This window comes from Sturnus vulgaris, chromosome 6, assembly GCF_052056855.1.
Source record: "Sturnus vulgaris isolate bStuVul1 chromosome 6, bStuVul1.hap1, whole genome shotgun sequence".
NCBI lineage: Eukaryota > Metazoa > Chordata > Aves > Passeriformes > Sturnidae > Sturnus > Sturnus vulgaris.
In genome coordinates this window covers 33,988,396-34,016,353 of record NC_142248.1, presented here as the reverse complement: position 1 = coordinate 34,016,353, position 27,958 = coordinate 33,988,396, and the positions used below count along the sequence as shown (strand labels likewise).

Below are 27,958 nucleotides of genomic sequence, written 5' to 3'. Positions count from 1 at the left end.
TGGTTTTTTTAAAATGTGTCATAGTACTTTTTAAGGAAAAAACTCTCATCATGTTCTGTTCTTCAAATGTTAAGATCCTCCGAAACAAATGCTCAAAATCTGTTGATGCCAATGAAACTGAAGCTGAACCCATTGTTGATGATGATGACATCTTTCCACCCTATGTATTGAGGCCAGATGAGAACAGTCCAAGGGTTACTATTAACACTGCTATTGGACACATAAATAGGTAAGAGGCATATTCACTTCTTACTTCCTGTCATTGAATAAAAGAATTCTTAGTCAGTCTCGCAGCATGGATGCATGGATTGGGGCATTTTAGACATTTCCTCTTAGACATCTTAATAGAATCTTCTCTCCTAAAGAAAGTGGTCACAGAGGTTTGAAGCTGTCATTTGCTTTCTTTATCCTGCCAAAGGTTTTAGCTCTGATAATAAATGTAGTGATGCTGATTCCTGTTTAATTAAAAGCTTCCCTGAAAATATTCAGCTTCAAAATGTGTAGTAAATTTGCATTTTTGCTCTTGTCAAGCTGGCTTTAAAAATAAAGAAACAAACTGTTAAAACAGTAGTTAAATCTTCCAGTTCTAATATTCACGTTTGTAATAGCAATCTGTTGTCATCTTTACAAACAAAACCACAGTAATTAAAGTCCACAAGACAGGATGGGAGCTACTCAAATATCAAGTCTGTAAGGCAGTGGTAATTAGAGGAGGTTCTCGGTGATAGTAAGACAAAAAAGACAAGAAGGTCCAAGGAGCTGTGAACCAATCAGTTTATCTGTAATCATATGGAAAGCTATGGACCAACTCCTCATGGCAACAGTTTTTAGGCCCATAAAGAAAAGGGAGTTGGTAGACACCAACCAAGTTTTACTGAGGGCTTTTTATCTCCAATATCATAAAGTGGTTGACTCTATGAAAAGTGAATGTCATTTAGTAAAGTAAAGCTTGTAATGAAATTGCCAAAATACTACCTTAGTAGCTAAATTCTTAAGATGCAGACCATTTTGATGGACTGCCTGGTAAATAAAGCCTCTCAAAGCAGTCACATTTGAAGGATGAATGGTAAATGGTTCAGAGGCTGTCTGGCAGCTGGACTGTTAGGAGGTCCAGCACAGTTTAACATCAGGATGTTTGCATTTAATACCAAGTTGGGAAGGAGGAAAGGCAGGAGGGGGAAACCGTGATGAACAGGAGGAATAAGACAGCAGTAAACTCAGGAGACATAATGAAAATCCTGGGACCTGGCAGGAAATAGCCTTGTGCATCATTACAAGCTGGAGTGACCTTTGTGGAGACCAGGTTTATAATAAAGGATTTGGAGGTCTTCTGCTCAGAAGTTAGTTGAATACAAGTCAGCAGTGTACCTTTATAGTGCTCAGTATGCCTGAAATCATCTTCTCTAGCATTCATGCCAGTAAGGTAAAGTTCCATTGAAACGTGTTTAGGTTTCAATTTGCAGGTTTTGATGATGTGTGAAATGTTTTGTCAATTTAGGTACTGTGCTAGATTACCAAGTGATCCATTTACACACCTGGCTCCCAAGTGTAAGACCCGGGAACTACCTGACCATACGTTTTACTCGACTCTCTACCTGCCAATCAACTCACCTCTTCGAGCTTCAATTGTTGTAGGTATTTGGGGAAGGAAAAGCATGGAAATACATGAATATGTTGGGCTAAGAATTGGTCTGTGCTGTTTCTAGATTTAGTTTCACTGTTGGTAATGAAAACTAGTTTTTTCTGTATTGTACTCTCTAACTGGTTTTTGATCACTGTCTGTTTTTGTTGTAATCCTTTTTCTATCAGTTACTGTTTATGCCAAAGGCAAAAATATTTTTATATTCTCCCTTGTACATTGTTTTTTCATGCACTTGTCCTTTATTAGTTTTGATCAGTAGTGTAGTTGAGTTCTTGTAATTTTGGTTTCCATGGAGAAACATGGAAAAACCTGAATATCTTCACATACAAAACTGTCATCAATGCCAAAAATTTTGCTTGCCTGAAATGCTTGTGTTAAACTAAACATATTTAAGTAACTTGCTAGTAAACCAAAGTTTTTACTAATTACTTAAATGTTTATAGGGCCCTCCAATGAGTTGTGCAAGACTGGCTGAGAGAGTTGTCGCTCTTATTTGCTGTGAAAAACTGCACAAAATTGGTAAGAACCAGAAAAACAACCTCTTTGTTAAAGTATATTTTATAGTTGAGAAATTGCATACGGTATGGGTGTTCTGTATGTAAATGTCCTTCTGCTGTAGCCATCTATTGCAGCTTTCTTTTGCTTGCCTTGTTTCATGATGCAATCATGTACTTACTAATTTAGCTTACACCTTGTAAGCTGAAGTTAAATTCTCTAGCAAAATCTGGATATTTAACAAATTCTGTATTAAACAGCAAAAGCAACATTAGTACAAGAGACAAAGTCTTTGGCATGGAATATACTTAATAGGGGAAAAGAGTCTTGTTCTCTAGATGATACTGATTGTAGGTCAGGTCATCCTACAGCCAAAAGAATGTGGTTTTTAAAGTGAATTGTGACAAAATATGAAATACACAACCCTTAATTTACTGCTTTCTCTACTGTATTCTAAGTCATGATCCAAAAATAGGACATTGCAGAACCACTTAAGCTCTTTCTTATAGTAAGTATAACGGAGTATGTTCTTCATTGTGGAACATTTTAAAGATAAGTCTGTGTTACTGTTTTTCTTATTAAGTACTTAAGTATTTATATATGTTTTAAGCAAAAAAGAATTGTAGGTCTCAGGTTTGTATTTTTTTTTCTGAGTTAAATCTTTTGAACACTGAATTCATACCAACAAATGTATCCAAGAATGGCACTCAGTTGGGTGGCTCAACCCAATGTTGGAAGTGCACATTCAACAGCAGTAATCTGCTGATTAGAATGGTAGAGAAATAAAAATGTTCCCTCTTCCTTTGTATAACTCCATGTGAGTGATTTTAAAATAAGTGTTTCAGTCAAAGATCACTTTTTATGGGCAAAAAGAGTTCTTGGTTTTTTTTTGTTATAGAGTTCAATTTTTAAATTAAACGTAAGAGGTTTTTTACTACAAATAAGCATTTTTGCCCAAAATTCAGTCTTTATCGCTCTTTCCCCAAAATTACAGTTTTGGAGCCTTGCAGTAGTCCATGTATTTTAAAACCTTACATGTGAGGTGTTTTCACAAGCAACCTCACAACTGTGTAGATCTGAAGAAACAGAGATTTGATTGTTCATAATGCTATTTCTTTGTACTCTTTTGTAATATTCAGGTGAACTGGATGATCATTTGATGCCAGTTGGTAAAGAAACGGTTAAATATGAGGAGGAGCTTGATTTACATGATGAAGAAGAAACCAGTGTTCCAGGAAGGCCAGGCTCTACAAAACGAAGACAGTGCTATCCTAAAGCTGTTAGTATCACTTCCTGCTGTCCAGATCTCTGATCTAATGCTTTATGTGCTAATAAGACAGAATTGCTATCTCTCAATCTTAGCTGATTAGAAATTTTTAGAAGTCATATATTTAAAGTGGAAATACTTTCCTGTTCTAATTCTGTGGAAGCCTGCAGTGCTACCTGAGTTTATGGTACCACATGCTTTGGAAGCCTGCCTGCAAGCTCAGAGAACACTCACCTTCTGTAGGGCTTCTTGGCAATTACTTTCTTGTCTAGTATGAAAATAACTGTGAGGAAAATAGTCCTGCATTAATAATCTGTAAAATCTTTACCTTATTACTTTCAGGACAAATAATTGAATATTAAAGATGTGCCCCAGGCTAAATACAGAAATATGTTTGGGGTCTTTTTTTGATTGCTTGGTTTAGTTCTGGCAAGTTTGCTGTTTGAATACAGAATTTCATAATTTCTGGTTTAAATCTTAGAATATCAAATAAGTGTACTTCTAAATTTTTTTTTACTTCTAAAGTAGTTCTAAATATTATACTTGTTATACTGATCTGTTGAAAGGCTTACACAAGAAAATACACCTCTATGTTAAGTAATGTATTCACAATCTGTTACAACAGGTTTCAACCACACCGGCTTGTAAAATTGGACTTCTTAAATGGTATTTGTAGGGGAATTGAAAATACTTTAAAAGAAAATGGAGAAAAGAGGCTTTGTCTGGAACCTTCCTTTTTCCTCTGCAGCTGTTACAGGTTCTTTCTAAGGTCTTTTAGGACAGGTAACTCATATAGAATCTGATAGTCTTTGCACATTACAAAGATGCACAGTTCGCATTTTTGCACAGTGTTTGTTGTTACAAGTGCTTTTCTCTGTCCGCTTACCTCACTAGGTAAAATTATTGGGATAGAGGTGATTCATAAAATGCAAGATTATGATGTCTCATTCAGAGGAGCTGATTTGTCAAGTGATGCATCATTCTTTCTCAGTTATTTCTTTTTTAATAGGGAGTCTATGAATACCTTCCCCTTGCCTTTGTCTCAACTTCTCACATCTGGAAAAAAAGCCTTGGCAAAGGTTTAAGGTCTGCAAGATCCTCTTGGGTTTAATGTAGTTATTAAATTTATGAGTAATTTTCCATTAAGCCAAGGCCATAGTTTTACTGCAGTGTAACTTTAAATTCCAGGGCTACATGTATTGCAATTTAGTTTTAGATAAACAGGAGGATCATTTTGAGACCTGCAAAGTAATGAACTTCTACCAAACGTAAAGCATGGTTTCTTAATGTATATGACAAATATGAGCAGCAGAATTAAAAGTGCTTGTGGCTGTTGCAAATATTCACATCTGCAATCTAGAATTGTAATGAAAAAACTCATATAGTGTAGTGCCTGGGCAAAGAGGGAGTGTATTGAATTTTGTTTATGTGTTTGTCCCAAGTGTATCAAAATATTTTTGATACTTTTAAAGAATTCTGCTGGGAAAAGAATCTGTGTTAATGAAGCTGCAAGTTCAGTCAAAACTTCTTTTTTTCTGAGTACACACATTTTTCTTTTTACCTTTTGTATTTTCCTGTTCTGCTTTTAAGTTCCAAAAGTCTTAGACTTAAAACGTGCTCTAGTGTTACTGGTTAAATGCAGACATTTGCATCAAAGCTCATTTCAATCTGCTTAATGTGAGGAGAGGCATGTTTTGCCTCTATCCTCTGCTGCAGAAAATAAAGTTCTGAGCATACCTGAAAGCAGGATTAAAACCCAAACGAGGTTAAATGATCCAAAGCGATAATACAACTTTATATTTTATAAAAGAGTAAGGAAAGTCAGGAAATGCCCAGAATAATTACAGGAAGCACAAGAGAGGGGCTGTCACTACCATGGGTCCAGCACTGGCTCACAGAGTGCGGTGGGGCAGATCTGCATCGGGTGTGATGTGTCTCTATTGAGTGAGGTCCCTCCAGAGCAGAGCCGCAGCAGCGGGACCAGCATGTGGGGTAGGGGCACAAGCAGCCTCACAGGACACTGTAGGACATCACAGACAGCAAAGATTGCAGCATTGTGTAATTTGGCAGCACCTGTGGTAGATTGGGCAGTTGTTTATGGAGGATTTTGAGAACAGCAATGCCTCCACCTCATAAAGTTCATTGGCTGGGTTTCTTGATGTATTGAAAGTCTGCTACTTGCTTGCTTGCTGTATCAACTGCAAGCTATTTTCAAACAAGGTGCTTCATTTTCTAGAACAAAGCAGTTTCTAAGGCTTTTGTTAGAGGCAATTTAAAACTTGATTTTTCAAACCTTAATCTTCAAAGAGGCATTGGAGAAACATTCCTTACTTTTTACTCCCTCATAACATTCAACCCCATGGCTCTACATTGCCTTGAGGAACATGGATGTAGGCTTCTTCCCCCATGGTGGTGATGCAAGTATAGCAAACAGAGGGGAAAAGTGAGATGAATAAGCATGTTATCATGCACATAACCAGGCTAGTGCCAACCATTAAAAATAGAAATCCAGTGACAGTTGCAACTCTTTGTGCTAACTGTTTTCCCCATCTTGTAAGCTCTGAAGACTTTAGGAGGGTGATAACCCATGATCTAGGTTCTGATCTATCAAACCTGTCTCGTGTTTGCATTGATTGAAATGGTTCTCCAGCTTGATCTCTTATTTCTTTCATCTTGGCTCATGCCACCTCAATGGAGGATTAGGCATTATGGATGGTAATGCAACACTCAGTTACAGGGAGAATGTGCTGGAATCAATGCCCCTTTGTGCTTCAAGTAGTCAGTAACTGGGGTGGTCTGTACTTGCTCCCAAGGGTAAGGGATAAGGCTTGACATTGTTTACAAGGGTGGGAGGAAGAGTTGGGGCAGCACCTAATTGGCATAGATGGTGAGTTTCTTTCCCAAACACCCATATTTTACCTTCATCATCAGTCCTTTGCTTTGTCTTCAAGAGGTCCAGTCCTAATAGATTTGCAGGGAAGTGTCCCAAAACTACTAGAGTTACAATCACTTTCTCCTTCCCCATCATCCAGCACCTTACCTTAGCAATCTTTTGAGGCTATGCATGTCCAAAAGCACCCACCACTAATACACCTTTATTTGAGGGAATGAATCTATGTGAAGGGCATCTTCAACTCTGAGGGCAGACATTTGAGCTCCAGTATCTACTAGAAAAGTTAGAGGAACTTGATGGGAGTGTATAGGACAGGTTGTTAGTAAGTCTCCTTTAGAATTTTTGGTAAGTCTTCTTATGAAAAGCCATCCTCTGTCCCCCAGTTCACCTACTGAGGACAAAGGAAATCTCATGGCTGCCATGCCATGCTGCTGGTCAAACATTTTTGCTTAAGAAAAAAACCACTGCTTGACCCCAGAATAATTTCTTTTTTGTTCCTTATTTTTAGCAATGTGTTTCCAAATAAACCTAAGAGGTTTATTTGCTGATTTTTATAATGTTAATGTTTTTTCGTTTTTTTCAGATTCCAGAGTGTTTGAGGGATAGTTATCCCAAACCTGATCAGCCCTGTTACTTGTATGTAATAGGAATGGTGTTAACGACTCCTCTACCTGATGAACTCAACTTCAGGAGACGAAAGCTATATCCTCCTGAGGATACAACAAGATGTTTTGGCATACTGACAGCCAAACCTATACCTCAAGTAAGGAATCTATTTCCTTTCCTTCTTCTGCATGCCTTGCAGTCTGTTTTTTTCCACTTACCCCCCACCCAACAGAATGAAGAGTTGGAAATGACTATAAAGTATTCTTGTATCAAATAACCTCCAGAAAACAAGCAACACTATCCATCCATTCAAGTCACCACTTCTTTTTCTGTCTTTAGGGATGGAACAATCTATTTTTGCTGAACTTTTGGTTTTGAAATTTAGTATTTTGCATTGGTAAATTCAGGATGTCCCTCCTTTTTTTGTATAAGGTATGATAGGAGTAGACATATCAGCGACAGAATTGGCCTGCACTGCACTACCTTATCTATGCAAAAGCTATGGTAACAAATCTTCTCAGCATTCCTCGTCTGCAGCAGCAGAAAATGCGGGCCATGTTAATTGAAACTGACACCTCCTGCTTCAGAAAATTTTAATAGGCATTTTCTTTTCGTGAGACTCAGCTGAGGAAGATTTTTTTCAAATTGTGTTTTCTGTTGCCCGCATAAGACATTTCAGGAATATGCTGGTTTTCACATTTCTTTCTTCATAATAGAAAATACTCCCTTTTCTCCTTAGCTTTTATAAAGACAAGAGCTATAAAACGTAAGGAGAACTATTAAGAAAACTAAATCAGTCATTCTTTAACATTCAGAGTCTCATCTGTAATTGAAAGGTCATCACAGTTCAAAGTTCAGATCCTATTTGATCTGATTTGCTGTAGGGTCAATCAAGCATTACTTCAGAATCTGCACTAAACAGACAGTACTCTGTAAAGGAATCCCACTTTGGATTTTCTTTTGTGATTTCTTTCAATTTTGTTCTTGTTTAGATTCCTCACTTTCCTGTGTATACTCGCTCTGGAGAGGTTACAATATCCATTGAGCTTAAGAAATCTGGTTTTACTCTGTCTCTGCAAATGCTTGAGTTGATAACACGACTCCACCAGTACATTTTTTCACATATTCTTCGTCTTGAGAAACCTGCACTAGAATTCAAACCTACAGAAGCTGATTCAGCCTATTGTGTTCTACCTCTAAATGTTGGTAAGAACAAAAATTTTGTAATTTACAACTTGTCAGAAAAGTTCAGCCTAGAAAACTGAGTTGTGCATTTTCCTTTTTAAGTTGATGACTCCAGCACTTTGGACATTGACTTTAAGTTTATGGAAGACATTGAGAAATCTGAGGCACGTATAGGCATTCCTAGTACACAGTATACAAAAGAAATGCCTTTTATTTTCAAGTTAGAAGATTACCAGGATGCAGTTATCATTCCACGGTGAGTACTCTACATAGTTTAGATGTGTACCTATTGTATTTATACAAACACTTGTAATATGGGTATGTTAGTATCTGCAGCAGAATTGCTTTTTAAGAACTGTATGCTGTTAGTCTGAAGGTATCTGGTAGCACTTCAAATAATTTAAAGATTTTTAAGATCAGTAGTTAATCGTATATTAGTAGGATTTAAGTGTTTGCACATCCCAAGATTCATTACATTTTTTTAAGGAATAGTAGAGCTCACCACAAAACTTAGATAGTATTCTAATAAAACTGCAACTTTATCAAGAAGTGGCTTACTGAAACCAATTTTAGTCTGGAAGATTGCATGTGAGTCTTGTTCTCTGGTTGCTGCTTATGCATACCAAAGGCCTGCTAAAGGAAGGTATTATGTTGGTAGATGGGAAAATTGCAAGTGATGAAGACCATTTAATAGAATCTTTATATTGAGTGATATTCATTTTATGTACTGGATATGCAAAGGTTCTCCAGAAGTAGTAGGCTTTGTGGAGGCTTAATTATTGCCTGTGGACCAACTGGCTTGTGTTATCCCTAGGTTGCATCTGGCTTTAATTTTAATATTCTGCCTGTAATACAAGAACTTACTTCACTGTCCTTGAAAGGCTTGTGAATTTACCTAGCTATGTATTGGAGATTTTGTATTTTAACTTTATTCGGGGGATGACATGGTTAAAATTCCAGTTTAGAGATGAGGTGTTTTGACTTAAGAAATTATCATTTATAGCATTCCTGTTTTCTGCAGCTTAATTTTTATTACATATTGAAGACCTGAATCCTCAATTTAATTTAAATGTTTATCTTGTAGAGAGAATTTCACAGATTATAGATTGCCTTTATTTATCTTTGTCTTAATGTACATTTCTCATTTAGCATTTGAGTTAGCTAAATAAACGATTTCTACAACAAAAAGAACCCTTATTAACCAAAAATCTCAAGTGTGCTGTTTAACTGTTTATCTTCTGACCATGTTAGAACATGAAGAACATAAAAGCTTTACTGTAATGCCGAAATAATGCCTTTTTTTTTTTTTTAGATACCGAAATTTTGATCAGCCTCATCGATTCTACGTAGCTGATGTATACACTGACCTTACTCCACTGAGTAAATTCCCTTCCCCTGAATATGAAACTTTTGCTGAATATTATAAAACAAAGTATAATCTTGACCTTACCAATCTTAACCAGCCACTGCTGGATGTGGACCACACATCTTCAAGGTAACCACAGTGATATTTTCTGTCTGATGTTTGTAGGTTGACAGTAAAGTGTCTTTTTCTTTATCTTTTTTTAAATATGGGATAAAGCTGAGGGTTTGCGTCTTCCAAAATAATTACTGATTTTTTTTCTTGAGAGATACCTAATTTGTGTAACAAGAATTGAGTCTGTTTTTTTCCCAGAGGTAATAGTGCTGCCACTTCACAGTGCATTGAAGTTGAATACTAAGAAACTTAAGAAAGTTTAGGCTAGTAAGTTCTATTCATTAATTACATACTTACACCACAGTATTTTCACATGGTTTTTAGACTTAATCTTTTGACTCCTCGCCATTTGAATCAGAAGGGAAAAGCACTTCCATTAAGCAGTGCTGAGAAGAGGAAAGCAAAGTGGGAAAGTTTGCAGAATAAACAGGTAAAATCGAAGCATCTAATTCAAGTGAACTCTCTTAATAGTGATCTGGTGGCTACTTTTACAAGGAAAATTCTTTTCTTCTCCTTCCTCTCCTAGATACTGGTTCCTGAGCTCTGTGCTATACATCCTATTCCAGCATCATTGTGGAGAAAAGCAGTTTGCCTGCCCAGCATACTTTACCGCCTGCACTGCCTTTTGACAGCAGAGGAACTAAGAGCTCAAACAGCCACTGATGCTGGTGTAGGGGTTAAATCACTTCCTGCAGATTTCAGGCATGTATATTTTTCAATAGGTATTTTTCAATATGATATCTGACTTACAAGGTGGAAACAGTTATTACTGCATGAATGATAAAACTGGTAACTTGTTTAACTCATGGCACTTCTCAGTGAAACACAGTGTAAAAATACTTGATTGTGAGAGTTACATGTTGCAGTCACTGTTCTTTTCAGAGGGCTGTGGCTCTTTTTAGGCATATGTGTGCATGTAGAGTCTTCGCATCTTCTGCTAGTATTTTTTGTTAACAAACCTCCTGTTTATATTTACAGATATCCTAACTTGGACTTTGGATGGAAAAAATCTATTGACAGCAAGTCCTTCATCTCTCTTCCTAACTCCTCTGTAGTAGAGAATGAAAATTACTGTAAGCACAGCACAATTGTAGTCCCTGAAAATGCTGCACATCAAGGTGCTAATAGAACCTCTTCTGCAGAAAACCATGACCAAATGTCTGTGAGTTACAGAACATTGCTCAATGAGTCACCCAATAAACTCCAAATTGATGTCTCGGTAGAACTTGCAGCAATTAATGGTGTTTCTTATAATAAAAATCTTGCCAATGGCAATTGTGATTTAGTTAACAGAGACTTTTGCCAAGGAAATCAGCTGAATTACTGCAGGCAGGAAATACCTGTACAACCAACTACCTCATATCCCGTTCAGAATTTATACAATAGTGAGAACCAGCCCAAGCCCAGCAATGAATGTACTCTACCGAGTAATAAATACCTTGATGGAAATGCTAACAGATCTACCTCAGATGGATGCTCCATAATGGCAGTGACCACCAGTACTTCAAAAGCTATTAATCTTTCAAAAGACAGAGCAGATTCTGAAAAGAGCCCTTGCAGTGGGTACTCCTCAAAAACTCTTGGTCCTAATCCTGGTCTCATTCTTCAAGCTTTGACTCTTTCAAATGCTAGTGATGGATTTAACCTGGAGCGGCTAGAGATGCTTGGTGATTCGTTTTTAAAGCATGCCATCACTACATACTTGTTTTGCACTTACCCTGATGCTCACGAGGGACGACTGTCATACATGAGAAGCAAAAAGGTGAGTAGTAGCAATCCAGTCACACTGTGTAAAAGGCATGCTGTAACAAGCCAGACGTATGAAATTTTTGCTGGAAGGTTGAATGGGAACAGGTTGATTTAATTCCACAGCTTCGTTCATTATACATTGAGTATCATGCATATTAAGAATAAAAATACAGGACTGTGGGCTTCATATTGCCATAACTGTGATTGATTGAAACTGTTTTCTGAAGTTTAGTTTGAAATCTAAACCAGCTGATTACAAACCTAAGGACAGGATTGAATGAAACTAAAAGTTCTGAGTTAGTGAGAACATTGGGTGCACTGAACCTCCAGAACTGTATTGAGTAGAAGCTCTTCAACAGTAATGCTTGAATGAAGGATTGAATTAGCAGCACAGAGCCTTAGGTTGCAGCTTTACTTGACCTTTCCTTCGTCTCCTCAAGAAGACACTTCCCTTGAAATTTTAGCATCTTACTTAAAAATGAGACAACAAAAAAGTCTGTTGAAACCAAACTTTTGAAAGTATTTTAGAATTAATATAAACAGTAGGGAACTGAGTCTTCAGTTCTGCTGCTAGAATAATCAACTGTGAAAGCTTTTGTTTTTTCTTCCACATGATGTGGTAATTTCAATTAAATGCCAAAGCATTGATTGTCTACCTCTAATAAAATGCATCACTCTGAAAAGGAAATTGTTGTATAGTTTAATCTTGGAAAAGAAGGAGGACTAAGTAACTTGCACTGTTCAAATAAAAGAAATTATTGAATATTCAAGTTCAACTTTTAAGACTTCAAAATGTGCAAAGTGCATTTAAAAAGAGAAAAAAAGATCAGTGGTTAATAGTTAAAAAGGAAATATATTTGTATCTGAGAATGCTTTTTTCCCTTCCATTTGAAATACTTAAAATAATTTTAGAGGCTATCAAAATAACATCTGGATTATGACTTAATAAGTGTTATATGGAACTGTTTTAACACTTTCTACTGCCAAGGTTTAGGTCAATCTACCTATAAATAAGAACTTTTCATTCCAAATGTAGTCTGAATGATGATTATTTATACTGGTAATAAATTACAGTAGTACAAGTTCTATTTCCTATTATTTTAAAAGTAGCAGTTTGTTTTGTGAGGAGAATTTGATATATTAAATTTCTTTAACTGAAACAGTCACACCTAATATGCTTTGCCTCAGAAAAAAAAAAAAAAGAGGAAGATGCGTATCTTGCTTTGAGTTTGTTCTACTGTATTATGAAAGCTGAACTCCCCTTTGAGAGTTGGAGAAAATGCATAATAATGCAAGATCCAGCTTGACACATAACATTTTGCTCCTTTTGCCTTTTAGCCTATTTATGTAAATGTATGTTCAAAGATTTATCAGAATGTTCTTCTTAAAGGTCAGCAACTGTAACTTGTATCGCCTTGGAAAAAAGAAAGGACTGCCAAGTCGCATGGTGGTGTCGATTTTTGATCCCCCAGTCAATTGGCTTCCTCCTGGTTACATAGTGAATCAGGACAAGAGCAACACTGACAAGTGGGAGAAAGACGAAATGGTATGAATTTATTTAACTATTTTGTCGAGTAGTTATTTGTGTGTCTGTATTCTTTCACTCCTACCTCATCCCACCACCCCCAGTTACTTTGCTGTTGTTAGCAAAGGTATATCCATACATTTATTTTCTTTCTAAAACTTCTCGGTAGGAAAAATGAGAGGAAAATTTATTCTAACCAGAACCTGAAGTAAGGAAATTTGTGGATGATTGCATATTGTCCAGTATTGAGTATAGATATTAATGGGGAAGCAAAGAAGAAAAGCTTTTCTGGTTATATTTAGCCTGCTCCCAGGAGTTTTGTTTCTGTTGGAAATTTTAAATGGTATTTTCATCATTGCTTTAGCTATAATATATTCAGGCAGAACGCTGTCTGCTTATTAATAAATAATGAGTTCACCTTTATAGAGTATATGAGAAAGTGTTGGTGTTTTTCATAGTGCTGATGCAGATTGAAGAGTAGAACCGGCTTAAGATAATGTTCAATATTGATGGCTGGTGGCTACACCATGACTGAGAGCTGCTTCTCATGTCAATGCAGTGCTGGCTTAAGCTCTCTCACTGTATGACACCCTCACTGTCTTACCAAACGCTTGACAATGACAAATCTTAATGAGGAAATGTTCACACTATTTTCTGACACTCTAGGAGTAGAAGGACATGTGCAGAAATCAGCAATCATAGCAGTCAGTGACACGATGTTGAAATGTTTCAGACTGGTTTGGAGTTCAGGGGAAGGAGGTGGAAGGACATCTTTCCTCTTTCCTGTTCTGAAGACCACACTCAGACTGTAGAACCACCAGAGGGCACATGAGAGTACGGCTAGGTGGATGTACTGTGCAAATAAATGTTTATTGCAGAATAAAACAACCTGATTATTGTGGTTCTGTACTGTGCCAAGATTTCATTTCAGAGAGACTTCCTGCTATACCTTTCTGGTAAATGAGATAGTACGTTTGGGATTGGAGCTAATGGTTGGTTTTTAAAAGGTTTCAGTTTTCCACAACATTTCAGTGGCCTCTTCCTCTGTGATAGTCACTGTTTATTTGTAAATGAAGCATATGGTTTCAGACCAAAATGCAGAGAGTGATACAACTAAATAGTGGGAGTGGGGGGGGGTTGTGCCAAGTAGATATTTTGCTTTCTTTGGATGTAAATTTCACTCTCCATCCATGGGCTGATGGTCTATAACTGAGAATAGAGATCTCAATATGACAAATTATTACTAAAACATGGTAGTCAAATGTTAGTACTTACCAAGCTTTATTAAGGGAAAGAATCTTTCTTCATTCATTTTATCAAATGGCTGATTTCCAAAAGAGCATTTAAAAAGCACTTAACGTGTATTTTGTATCACCTTTTAGTAGGCAATGACTTCCTGAAAATTAGTCAGGTATTATTGAAGAAAAAAATCATTCTTCTGGGGTTCATTGTTAATTTATTTTTTAAATGCTAATGACAAAAAAATTAATGATCAGAATTGCTTTCTGTTTCCTTTAGCCATCTGCTCACCCTTATCCCTTAGAGTTTTTTTTCCAATGTACATGAAGTAATGTATAGACAATGTTAGGATAGTTCATGTAGCTGTCCTGCTACTTACAATTTCATTTTAAGAAACTTGTCAATGAAACCACAGTAAAAATTTATCATTTGTTCCATCTTTGTAAAAACAGATGCCAAAATCTGTTTTGGAGAATCCATATAGACACGTCTTACTCAGAGACTTTTTAAATTTCAGTAATAAATGTGACTGGTGGTGTGTAACAAGAAAAAAGCAGCACTTGTCCTTGTTAGGACTGGTTAAATTCATCTTAAGTTTTATATTACTACGGGTATCTAAAATAACTATCTTAAATCCAGTTTTTATATCTCAGTTTAAGTTACAGAAGTCTCTTCTGTGTGTGAGAGAGAGGTAATTACAGCAGCATACATTTTTTCAGCAGACTGTCTCAATTAAGAACTTCTATAGCCACTTTTTTTTCCTTTCAGATTACTAAATTTGACTAAGCCTGGTCCATCCTGCTGAGGAACACTGAGATTTGTGTGATCCTTAGACAGTTTGAAGTGCTGCCTGGTGCCCCTTTCAGCTGCCACCTCTGGATGGGTGTGCATTTTGCCCCAAGGGAAGCATCCCCCATGGTAGCATCTCATTCACAGATTTGTAGGATTAGTGACTGAGCCCTACAATACGACATGCATAGATTCAGGGCAGATAAAGACTGTTTCACTTGATTCAGAATGTTGTGGGCTTTCTGGACCCAATCCAGGAAAGTGCTTTGAATATGATCTTGCACCTATCAAATTCAGTGGCAGAATTCCTGCTGACATCAGTGTTGCTGTGTTGAACCTGTTAATAGTCCTTTTGATGTTGGGAAGACTACCAGTGCATGTAGCTAATATGTTTAAGTGCTTTCCTGGATAGGGACCATAGGAAATTGTAAAGAATTCTATAGTTTAGGAGTAGTTGTGTTCAATATGTAACTTACATCAGTCCATACCAATTTGATCGATATGAGGAGGGAGAAGAAATAAGACATAATTAATTTTGCTGTTGTGGGTGTCTGTACTGTAAGTATTAGAAAATTGATGACAATTTTGCCTTTTATTAGTTAGGACTAGAAATATAGCAGGTAAAAAAAAAACTGAAAAAAAACCCTCTAAATGCATTTTATGCACTAAATGCATAAAGATGTAGAAAAAAAAATCTTCAAAACTGCATTGATTCAACATTTGTAATAGCCTTACGTAGTAGCTTGAGAGGAGGATGCACCTGGAACTTTCTGATGCTTCCTTATACAAAATTTGTTAATTTAGAATTTTCTGTTGTTTACTTTGGTGTGCAAGTGTATAATGTTTAATTACTATAAAGTTAATTGTGTGTGCCTCACATTCAAGCACAAGCACAAGTTCCTATGAAATACAGTGTGTGCTATGTATAGAACACACTATTGTAGGTTAGTAACAGAGTTTGTATTCCAGGACAATTGTTCCAGTTCTTGTGTAAGTTGAGGTTGTTTTGGGCATCTGATCAGAATGTTTAGAAACATAAAGTCTGTATTATTATTAGGAGAGACTTTTCAAGTCCTGCTTTTCTGATCTTTCTGCAGTAAAAGTATCTCATTTCCTTCTTCAGCACCATTTTTTTTGTGTGTTCTTTCATAGACAAAGGAAAACATGTTGGCTAATGGTAAGCTTGATGATTATAATGATGATGAAGAGAATGAAGACCTAATGTGGAGGTTGCCCAAGGAAGAAACAGACTTTGAAGATGATTTTCTGGAGTATGATCAGGAGCATATCAAATTCATTGATAATATGTTAATGGGATCAGGCGCTTTTGTGAAGAAAATTTCACTCTCACACTTTTCAACTGCTGATTCAAACTATGAATGGAAAGCACCCAAAAAGTCATCCGTGGGTAATGTTCAGTGTTCATCAGATTTTGATGATTTTGACTACAGCTCTTGGGATGCTATGTGCTATCTGGATCCTAGCAAGGCTGTTGAAGAGGATGATTTTGTAGTGGGCTTCTGGAATCCATCAGAAGAAAACTGTGGTGTTGATGCAGGAAAACAGTCGATCTCCTATGACTTGCATACAGAGCAGTGTATTGCTGACAAGAGCATTGCAGACTGTGTGGAAGCCCTGTTGGGCTGCTATCTGACCAGCTGTGGTGAAAGAGCTGCTCAGCTTTTCCTGTGTTCATTAGGGCTGAAGGTGCTCCCTGTAATTAAAAAGACTGATTGGGAAGGCACTCTGTGTGCTACCAGAGAGAACTGTAACAGTGAGCAGAAAAATCTTTCACCGAATTCTGTGTCTGCTTCTGTATCTAATTCAGAGCCTTCTCTGTGTAAAGACCTGGAGTATGGCTGTTTGAAGATTCCACCAAGGTGTATGTTTGATCACCCAGATGCTGAAAAAACGCTAAATCACCTTATTTCTGGTTTTGAAAACTTTGAGAAGAAAATAAATTATAGTTTTAAGAACAAGGCTTATCTTCTTCAGGCATTTACTCATGCCTCTTACCATTATAATACCATTACTGGTAAGTTGTTTTCAAAAAGCTCTATAGTCTTTTCTCTATATTGCAAAAGCAAGAGAAGTGATAGCTTATATTCCCATATATAGACTCTTTTTAGATGTCACATGTTACAATAGTCTTGGAATACAATATCTTAAAAAATACTGTTTGCTCACTATTTAGAGGGAGATACTTGCTCAGTTTGTTATCTCAATGATTATTCATATTTTCACTTAATGCAGATAAAGTACATTTACTGAGGCCTCACCAAGTTTTGAGAAAGAGCATCAGTGATAAATGCTCTATCACTAGCTGTGTATGACTGACATTAGATCCTCATTTAAGGGAAATAAGTTCTTGTAGAACTCTGGAAAATTGCCATGTACTTCAGGAAATAGCAGTCATATTTTCCAAATATATTTAGCAAATTTGTTCTGTAATTGAATCCCAAGAGTTACACTTTGTCTGTACTTCTGAGTATGAACTATAGACTACAGCTTTTATTAGCTGAATAATCTATAGGAGTGCAGAATGTGGAGACTGCCCTTTGAAGCTGTGAATTCAAAGTCTTAATTTAAGTCTAGGCATTTTATTGAGTAAATATTTAAAATCAAACTAAATATTAGTTTCAGATTAACATTTAATGTTTCTGTACATGATCTCATATTTGTGATCTTTAATTGCTCTTGCTTATATTAATTAAGGTAATATTTGTTCATTCTAAAATGTGCATATTTTCCTACAATAATATGCAATCAAAAGCAAATCATGTTAAAATTCCAACCCTATTTGTAGTGATTGGCAAATTTCTTTGCAGTCAGCAGTCTGATTTTTTTTTTTTTTTCCCCATAGTGAATTGGGTCCTTATTCCAAGGAGTGAGAAAGCTCTGCTTTCATTAAAGAAATAAGTAATTTTGAAATGCTTCTACACTGAGGAACAGTTTTGACAAAACACAGAAGCACTCCTTTGGTGTTTTGTTGTGGGGGATATTACCCACATATGTATTCACTTTTTACAAATATTTCACAAAACATATTGAGAGTAAACGATTCCTTCATTTATAGACATACATAAATATATATATGCAGTACCAGAAACCTCGAGGCATAGTGTCCAGTTAAAATTACATTGTTGAAACTGCAGGAAAACTTTTAATTTCATTTCTCTTTACCAAGGGAGACAACTGTGAATGTCTGTTACCTGTGACTTTTCTCTTTAAGGAATAGATAGCAGTTGAGATCTGGCAGTGTCTTAGATTCAGCTGCTATGAAAGCAACTTAGTGCTAGTCAGTTCACTCTCATGGTAACTTCTTCAGTAGTTTGTCTTCTTCCTTCTCAACCTACCTACTTGTGTTTGCATTCAAGAGGGTTTTTGCTTTTGTTTGTATTCTAAAAATAGAAGTTCTTAGCTCTCTGTTCCCATGGCCCTTCGACTGTCAAAAAAACAAAGGCTTGACAATTTTGATTTCCAGTTTAAAAGACATATCCTAAATAGGGATCTTTGTGGAAAGTGTCTTAACACAAATTAGACAAAAAGCTCAGATTTTGTGTTCCCCTGCTCTTAATACATTGATTTTTCTATTAATTATTTTTACTTTTTTAAATTTATTTTTTTAGTTTTAACTGTTACAGTTTTCAGATCAACCTGTTGGCAGAAACTCTTAAATTTTACTTTTTGATATTAGCCGTGAGTAAAAACATTATTGATTATAAACACAGCTGTTTTTCTAGCTGCCAAATTAACATGTTCAAAATTGACTTTATTATTAGATATAGCTCCTGGCTTTCCTGATTTCTTTTTTTTTAGTATTTCATTAGCAATCTCTTTAAACACAAGGATACTTGTTTTAAAAAACAGATTATCTTCTCTGAGCATTGGTTAATTTGTGGAATTTATATGGCACTGTACCAAACTTCTTATCCAGAAAGCCTGGAAAGAATGTGTGTGTTAAACTTAATTGTGGTGTTGTACATTCTTTTATTTCCAATGCTTTAAGATTGTTACCAGCGCTTAGAATTCCTGGGAGATGCAATTTTGGACTACCTCATAACCAAGCACCTTTATGAAGACCCACGGCAACACTCTCCAGGAGTTCTTACTGATCTACGATCTGCTCTAGTCAATAATACCATTTTTGCATCATTAGCTGTAAAGTATGACTACCACAAGTACTTCAAAGCTGTCTCTCCTGAACTGTTTCATGTTATTGATGACTTTGTGCAGTTTCAAATGGAAAAGAATGAAATGCAAGGAATGGATTCCGAGGTTAGTGGAAGTAGAAGAAATATGTGTTCAGTATCTAATTTGAAGCATGTCACTGGATTTCTTAGCATTTTTGTAATGTATTATGCACACAGCAGCCAATGAAGCAGACACCTGGTAATAAAAGGATGCAAAGTAAAATACAGCCTTCAGAAAGTATAAAATCAATTAGAATTTACCCAAATTAATTAATTTGAAAGCCATTTGCCTCTGGGTTTTTCTGTGGCACTTGATTTTAGTCATCGTTTTGCTCATGTTGTTAGAACAGTGTGGAACACACACTTAGCTCGGTGCTTTCACTAATTCATAGGAAGCACTACTACAACATAAAATTGTGGTGAAGAGTTTCTAAATCACCTAGTGCTGATTCAGGGTAGGGTATCCATACAACACTATGAACAAAGCTACCGTGGCACAGTTCTGGGGTTATTAAATGTAATATACTGACAAGAGATTTCTGCTTTTTTTCCTATGATTTCTACTGGCAGAGATGTTACTGCACTATACTCAAGTATGTCTGACATGTTCCTAAAGGCATTCTGCTAGCTAGGGAAACATTATATGCATCTTTCAAGTAAGCCACTTGAAAAATAGAAGACCTGCAAACACAGGTCATATTTTGTGCTGTGCAGGAAAGCTAATGATAATGAACCTGTATTTTCTGGGGAATGTGATAAAAGTAATTTATTTACATAAACTGGTTAGGAAGTCTGTGAGAGGAGGGACCTTGTGAGTCGAGTTCTAATCAGGATCTGGAAGAGATGGCCTTCTCATTAATGTTACCCAGTAGATGTCCATAATAATTTGTCTTCTGAAAAACTGACCAATCTCTTAAAAAATATTCTGTCTGACAACATGCCAGGACTAAAATAAGGATGTTATTTTTGTATTTAGTAATTTTTTTTCTTACAAACAATTTAAAACTTAAGGAGTCAAAATATTTCAGTTACATGTGTTCACAATCCTTGTACTCTGTTGCAGAGTGAAAACCATATTTTAAGGGAAAAACTTATTAAGCATTGAATAAGAAATTTGTCACTGAAGTTTAGATAATATAAATTACCTTAGAGAATGAAACTCTTTCTTGATTTCTCCACAATATGAGTGAAAAGGCTAGGAACTTGTTTTCAGAGCAAAAAACAGTGTTGTTTTTTGATTTGTTCAGTTTTTGCAAGTATCCAAAAAAACTTTCACCAAAGTTGTGACCAAATTGTGTGATAGCTGTTTCAAATAAAATCCTTGTTTCGCTCTCCCTGTGCCTGCTCCCTATCTTGGTCTGGCACTGAATTACTGAAACTCTTATTTCATCACTTAATGTAAGAGTCTTTGTTTCTGCAGTTCATGCCAGCTAGACTGGTTTCCATGTGTGTCTCCACGTCATCTGCTTTTCTATTTTTTCAAATCTCACTCATGAAACATCTGTCCCTTGCCTTACAGCTCTTAGTTTCTCTCTTTTTCTGTTATTTCAGTATAATGCAAAAGTGCTTCAGTTTACACTTGGTATGAAATAGCCTATTCAAAACAGTTGAACTTGATTTTTGACATTAAAATTCCCGTTTGTATTGCTGTATGCATCAGGTCTGACTACTTGTGTGATTTTCTTCAGGTAGAAATATTGGGTGGAACACATCTATGAAGTATTATGGTCACTGTTTAGAGGACTGAATTGGATTTTAAACCCCAAATGGAGTGAGAGGGCAGCTGCTGGGAGAGAAGACTGACAGAAACTTATTTCTTTTCTGGCAGAGTAGCATAATGGTCAAAATCTTTGTTTTCAAGTTAGAGAACTTTGTGTGGGGTTAGGCAAATGTGTATTATGTGTGTTTAAAGTATTTTAGTAAAGGATTAGTTTAGCTTAAGACCTTTAAGATGTACACTGATTGTTTATTTTTGATAATGAGAATAGATTAGTGTCTTAAATTGGTAGCATAGAATAATACATTGCCTGCTGCACTTCAACACCTAAATGTATTTGTTAGCTCGGTCTGGTGGTGGTGTTTTTCAGTTACTAATGTCTTATTTTACTAGTGCTTGTTTCATATTTGTCTTCAGGGGTAAGTAAGGTAAGGGGAGGTACATGCAACTTTCATCCAGAGACTGGACTTATGAGATTTAAGAGTCTCTTTTTGGGAGATATATAATGTGTGAGCTTTTCCTTTGTTATGGGTAGCTTTCTAGTATTAACTGATAGAAGTCTGGTTCTAATAGGGGAAAACAGACCCATGGTGAAATCCTACAGATTTATCACAGAAGGAATTCACAAAATATAAAAGTTCCCTATACACAATGGTGTTTAGGACTTTTTTTCCCTATTTGAAAAATTATATAATCAGCAGCTTGGTTTCACTGGGGAATAGAACAATAGTTTTGCTGTGGAAAGTTGTCAATTGCGAACTTAAAAGAAGCATCACAGGATATAAGATGTAAGAGAGCTTACATTTCTGAAGATCTTTTGTTTTACTCTAAGTGAAGCAATCATTTCTCTCTTTTTCCCTCCCCTTCTCTTTCACTCCCACCCTTGTCTTTTTTTAATTGCCAACAGCTCAGAAGATCTGAAGAAGATGAAGAAAAAGAGGAAGACATTGAAGTACCAAAGGCCATGGGGGATATATTTGAGTCCCTTGCTGGTGCCATTTATATGGATAGTGGAATGTCTTTGGAAATGGTTTGGCAAGTGTACTATCCAATGATGAGGCCACTCATAGGTATTGCCAGCTTTCAGAAAATTACTAATAATTAAGTGCCATCTGCTATGAAAAGAAAAAAGCTAATTTTTTTCACTTTTTCTTCCAAATAGAAAAATTTTCTGCTAATGTGCCCCGTTCCCCAGTGCGAGAGCTGCTGGAAATGGAGCCAGAGACAGCCAAATTTAGGTAAGAATATGCTTTCTTCCATACACACTGACAGAAAGTGTTTCTAAAATGTACTTCATGAACTACAGAGAATTTTTATGTGTCACAAAGTACTTGTAATTTTTTTTGTGCTAAGCAGCTAACCTAATCATCATGTCCACTGTTCCTTATTTTTTTTCCTTGCATAGCTTTCTGAGAAATGTAATGATTTCTGTTTAATTTTACTGCTTTAACTTCTGTAGAATAAAGAATGTAGGTCTCTTATTTCATATTACCTTGCCTTGGCAGTAATTCTTGTGTATATTTTTGCAGTCCTGCAGAAAGAACTTACGATGGAAAGGTCAGAGTTACAGTGGAAGTTGTAGGAAAGGGAAAGTTTAAAGGTGTTGGCAGAAGCTACAGGATTGCCAAATCTGCAGCAGCGAGAAGAGCACTACGAAGCCTCAAAGCAAATCAACCTCAGGTCCCAAACAGCTGAGACTCCTCTTAAAAATAAATGAAATGGGGAAAAAAAATAACATACAAATAAAGCAAATTTTTAAAAAAAAGTTGATGTTGAGAGGAACAAATTGGAAGACAGAATTTAAAGTTTGTTTGATAACAGAATAGATAACAAAACATTTAACATGTATAAAATTTTGGAACTAATTGTAGTTATAGTTTTTTGCGCAAACACAATCTTGTCTTCTTTCCTCACTTCTGCTTTGTTTAATCACGAGAGTGCTTTAATGATGACATTTAGCAAGTGTTCAGAATAATTGTTGTCAGGTCTTTTTGGTTTACTTTTCTTGTCAGTACAGCTTTGCTTAGTATTAGAAGGCCAGGGAGCTTATGCCTAATGCAGTTGCTAGATTTATATATATAGTAATCTTGGAATTCTTCAATCTGTGCACTAGTGCCAGTCATAAAGCAGTTGATAAACTGTACTGGATGATTGGGTATAAGAAAGATTAAGTGTGCCAGTATTCTCCTTTTTATTTTCTTTTTTTTTTTCTCTCTCCATGTCATCTTTTTACATTAAGATGGCATTCCCAATCATTATTGCACTTATTTGTTAGGGACAGATTTTAATTGAAATGGCTGGCATACTGGTAGAGTGAAACTTCGGTTTCCTTATGCCATACAGTCTTGCATAAAAAAGGTTCTTGCCTTAAAAATAAATAAACTCTCATTAATAATCTTTAATTTCTGATCTTTTTTGGAACAAACTGTTTTACATTCCCTTCATTTTCTTATGCATTTTACAATGATACAGCTCTATATTTACAGTACAACTCATTACTATAGCTGTGACTTATTACAGGATTATAATAGAAATTATATTCATATATATGTAATTAGGTTATTTTTAACAATTCTGAGGAGGTGGTTAGTCTACAGTTTTTTTTATACCATAAATGAAATATGGTCTTTGGCTAAAATTCCAATTTTACACAAACCTGCAAGCTAGATAGTTCCAATACTGGAAACAGCAACAAATAATTGCACAGTGCAAACTGTCACTAACAAAATAACCTTAGACATATCACACCTAAGATATGCTGCAGATTTTATAGTCAATTGGTTACGTGTTTAACAAACAGAGCACCTTTACACTTAGAGATATTTCCACGTAAATTTCTTACTGTACTTTTCAGAGTTGCATGCATATTTCATCTACCAAAGCTGTGCTGTTAAATAACATGAAAGTTGATGTTTGAGATATAACTGCCGTACTTTTGATACATCTGTGATTTAGGTCCTTAATTTAGAGAAACTAGCTCATTGGTGTTTTGGTCTACTGGGAGCGTGGGGGGAAATCATACTTGTATATTTTAGGCTTTGCCTATACTTCTTTAATTAGAGTTTTGTAGGCACTCTTCACTTAAATACCTCAGTTCTTTTTTTCTCTTCTTTTCCTTTTTATTTTTGCATGCATTGGGTTTTTTTCTGTTTTGGTGCTATGTTTATATATTATGCTTGAAATTTTAATTTTTTGCACTGTAACTATAATACCTCTTAATTTACCTTTTAAAAAAAGCTGTGGGTCTTGTATTCCCACCAGTATCAGTAGAGGTTTGCTGCAATTTTGCCCTGTTAATTATGCTTGAAGTTTGAGAAAGCAGAGCAAGGTGTTTTAACGTTTTCCAGCACAATAGTTTGAACTTGATGCTGTGTCTTATGAACTAAATTACAAACAAATACTGTATTTCCTGCTTTTAAACCCTATTTCTTTCCTCACAAATGCACACTAAAACAAAACAAAAACTGTCAGCTCTTGCTTTCTTAACAAAAAAATAAAATAAATGCCTTAGTGACAAGGGGCAGACATTAAGCTTTTCTGAAATACAGTTTTCAAAAATTCATATATTTGCTATCTCAGTCACTTTTCAGCCTGTGAAAAGGACTGTTCTTGTATTTGAAAGCTGCTTGTTACAGGAGTCAAACCAATAATTAAAATACTAGCTTATAAAAAAGTATAGTATTTGTTTGGTACTTCAGTCATGAAAGGAGGTATAAGAACTACAATGTAGATGATACGGTGATATGGAACAATAAAAACATGCAGTCCAGATTCTCAAATGTAAATTGCTTTGCATTAGCTGTTTAAAAAACTAAAAAAAAGGTCACTGATTTAAGCTGTAGCTTGCTCTTTGTGGTAGGACTGAAGTTTCATAGTGAAAATACATGATTACTGATGTCAACAGTTGTGTTTCTGGCCAGACATCAATCAGCAGATTAAATCAGACCATCTAGAAAGTCTTAAGTAGTTTTAATTACATTATGAAAAGCTAAAATTTTAGTTATTCTTTGAATGCCTAAAATTCTTACTGATTGTTACAAGGTTATAGATTCTCAGGGGTTTCAGGTAATTGTTAGCAGTGAAGTGGTTATGGAGTGTTTGGGTGCAGACAAAATCAGCTGAACCTACTCTGTGTTTCAGAACAGTTTAATGATCACTTTGTTACTAGATGAAGCGTATGAATTGGACATCCAAAATGTGTAGTGGCTGACTATAAAGTAGTTTCTGCTGCTGATGCATTTTTAAATGTGTTCTAAATGCCGCGATTTTTTCCAGTGTGACCTCATTGAAATACATTTATCCTTTGAGGCAGAAAATCCATATTAGTTTCCATGTTATACATCTGTGTGTTTTACCCTACAGTTGATATGATTTTGATACTGGACAGTGTACGCTATTAAAGACCTAAATCTGGTCATTTGAAGGTTGGGATAGAAATCACTTGACATGCTATAAGCACAAGTGTGAGCGGACTGTTGCAGCCCATCTTCAAAAGCAGCCACACAGGCTCATCATAAATAGTGTGGGAGTTAATTGGCATGAACCTTGGGGTTTTTTTATCTAAGTCCTGTTATACTGTACTTTAAACAGTCCTCCTAACTATGCTGCGTTTTTATTTTTATGGCTTTTTTTTTGCGCTGTTCTGTTCATGTAGCACAAATAAGCATTGCACTTGGTACCATGCTTTACCTCATTTCAAGGAAAAAATGCTTAACAGAGAGGAAAAATGTGGTTTGGCCTTGCTGCTGTTCTGATTTAATGACTTTGAAAAAGATAGTTTTTAATGCCTGCAATGTGTCATTTACTTGCACAACATTAAATAGGTCATTTTTAACGTCTGTGGCATTTTTACTGTACGTGGAAAAATACAACAAAGATGTGTAACAACTCTTGATTGTATTTTAAAGCTATTATTTTTCTACTACATCATTTTACTGTTATGTGAAGTAATTAAAATTAGAATGACCTCTGACTGACACTCCAGTAATTATCTCTGAACAAACCAACATTTTACACATATAATGTAATTTTTGGGAGAAGCCAGCCCCTAGTAATTTGGTCAACCTCAACTAAATCTGTCCAGTCTGAGTATTGAGTGCCCAATAGTGACTTCTGAAGTGTTTGTTCAGCATGATGCTGCTAAAGTCCATAAAAAAAAAAAAAAAAAAGCCTACTATTTTTAAGTCTCATTACACAGTAGTATGTTGCAACTGCCGAGTACAGAACTTGAACAAGAACCAGTTTCAGTGCTGGGGAGGAATATAGTGGTGGCCCAGGGATGGGGTGCTGGATCCTCAGCTGGTGCAAATTGATGTTGTATCATTTTAGTCAATGGAACTGCATTCATTTACATACCTGAAGATCTTGTGCTTGTATGTATGTTGCAGAGTTTTGTTTTTCCTCCTTGTGAGCAGATACAGAACCATCAACTGGAAAATGTGGGGGGTTTATGTTGCTGCATATGACATAACATATGCTACATATTCTATGCATTTATCTGTACAGAAAATGAATTCTTTGTATCCCAGTCACAGCAACACAGACAGTCCAAAAATGACAAATAGCATTGTGGTCTGCTGTGATACTGCACTTGACTCTGACAGTATTCTGGGTTTGTTTTGGATGGGGTTCCCCATGAACGCATTCTCATGGAAAGCTCTGTATTTTTTATATGAATGAAGCAAGAAGCATTTTGATTTTTGGTACTTAATTACTGACACTGATCCTTTTTCAATTGCTCTTATATTCAAGAAGTTAATTTCTTTACTTTCATATTAGATTTTAAACTTTAAACACTACAGTTCATGACTATCAAATGTAATCTAAATATCAGCTGTAACTCAATATGAATTATGTTAGCAAATATCTAGAGGTCATTGTAGTATACTCCACTAGCAGTTAAAATTAACTTCTATCAAAGCTAACTACAATTCTTAAAAATTATTTTCATCCAATAAAGTCCTTGGGGTTTTCCCTCTTTTTTTTTTTTGAATGGCAACCACAGACTACTTTAATTGCTTTGTAGATGCACTCAGAATTTACTGCAGCAGCAAGTTGGGGAGAAAAATGTTTGTGAACAATAATTGGAAATTGCAGGCATTTTTATTGTAAATAGTGTGACTGAAAAGATGGTTAAAATCAAGTAGAAAGTATAACAAATATAATTTGATGGACAATAAAATATTTACCATCACATGCTGCAGCTGTCTTTAAGGGACATAAAATGTAATTCATTCATACTGTAATCATGCTGCAGAAGTTTGCAATCTGCACCTTATGGATCACAATTACCTTTAATAGTTTTTTGTAATAATTGTAGCTGAGTATATCTCCAATAAAGTTATGGTCTGTTCACCTTGTATTATTGTTTTGCTTTTTTTTTTAATTCCTGGTAATATCTCCATAAATCTGCTAGAGTTTACCAAAAAATAGCTGTTCAGTCTAAATTTCTAAAAAATTGCAAAAACATTTGTGAAAACAGTATTTCTTCACCTTATTTAAAGACAAGTCTGCTTGTCTCCTTCCTCTGATGAATGAACTGTCTTCAGAGCTATGTGAAGACTCTTAAGGGACACTCAGGTTAAAAATGATGGTGTATGTGGTATGATTTGATCTCTGTGTTGACCATTATACCTGCAAAATGTCTGTTGTAGCTGGGAGGCCCCAGAGCACAAGGGTTCTGGAACACAGGTTTGCATGACTGATGCATGTTTTAAGAATAATATGTTAATATGAGCTAATAGTCTCAACATTAGTAACGTAAATTTCATTATTTTTCTGTTTGTTTTCTGTTAGTATTTGGCTTATCCTGAATATTGGCAGTGTGCTTGTAGAATGTTCTGACTGGCACTGTAGTGTCATGTATCTTTATGGAGACAAGTCAGTCCTGCCAGACAAAGATCAGAAGTCTTCCTTTCTGAAAACTTCTCAATGTAGCAGTCACTTGTTTAGCATCTTCACTGAGCATCTTCTGCTACATGTTTTGTCTTCAGTTATAGAGGAAAGCCTGCTGGGCTGCTGGTAGGCATGGTGTTAGCTTTTTCTGGGATTTGGAAAAGGGGCCTTTAAGGGTAAAGCCCTTAAGGCTCCAGTGTGTAGGCTAGTCAGAATGACAACACAGCCCCCACCTCCCCAGTTCTAGCAAGTGAGTCAAATTAGAAAACTTCCCCCAAATTTTCTGC

General features: G+C 35.8%; 1 protein-coding gene across 4 annotated transcripts in view; it reads left to right on the top strand.

Moving 5' to 3' along the window:
- Positions 1-27,136, top strand: part of DICER1 (dicer 1, ribonuclease III) — a 64,203-nt gene extending 37,067 nt beyond the window's left edge. For all 4 annotated transcript variants that reach the window (XM_088166181.1, XM_014884463.2, XM_014884461.2 and 1 more), the window contains 17 exons: positions 75-229; positions 1,499-1,631; positions 2,086-2,161; positions 3,277-3,416; positions 6,881-7,060; positions 7,896-8,109; positions 8,191-8,344; positions 9,401-9,583; positions 9,890-9,995; positions 10,092-10,267; positions 10,544-11,327; positions 12,705-12,860; positions 16,020-16,902; positions 18,877-19,145; positions 21,685-21,847; positions 21,940-22,015; positions 22,307-27,136. In XM_088166181.1, coding sequence (XP_088022307.1) covers positions 75-229; positions 1,499-1,631; positions 2,086-2,161; positions 3,277-3,416; positions 6,881-7,060; positions 7,896-8,109; positions 8,191-8,344; positions 9,401-9,583; positions 9,890-9,995; positions 10,092-10,267; positions 10,544-11,327; positions 12,705-12,860; positions 16,020-16,902; positions 18,877-19,145; positions 21,685-21,847; positions 21,940-22,015; positions 22,307-22,472 — 4,014 coding nt within the window. In that variant the 3' untranslated portion in view covers positions 22,473-27,136. The remainder of the gene's footprint in view (positions 1-74; positions 230-1,498; positions 1,632-2,085; positions 2,162-3,276; positions 3,417-6,880; positions 7,061-7,895; positions 8,110-8,190; positions 8,345-9,400; positions 9,584-9,889; positions 9,996-10,091; positions 10,268-10,543; positions 11,328-12,704; positions 12,861-16,019; positions 16,903-18,876; positions 19,146-21,684; positions 21,848-21,939; positions 22,016-22,306) is intronic.
- Positions 27,137-27,958: the final 822 nt, after the last annotated feature.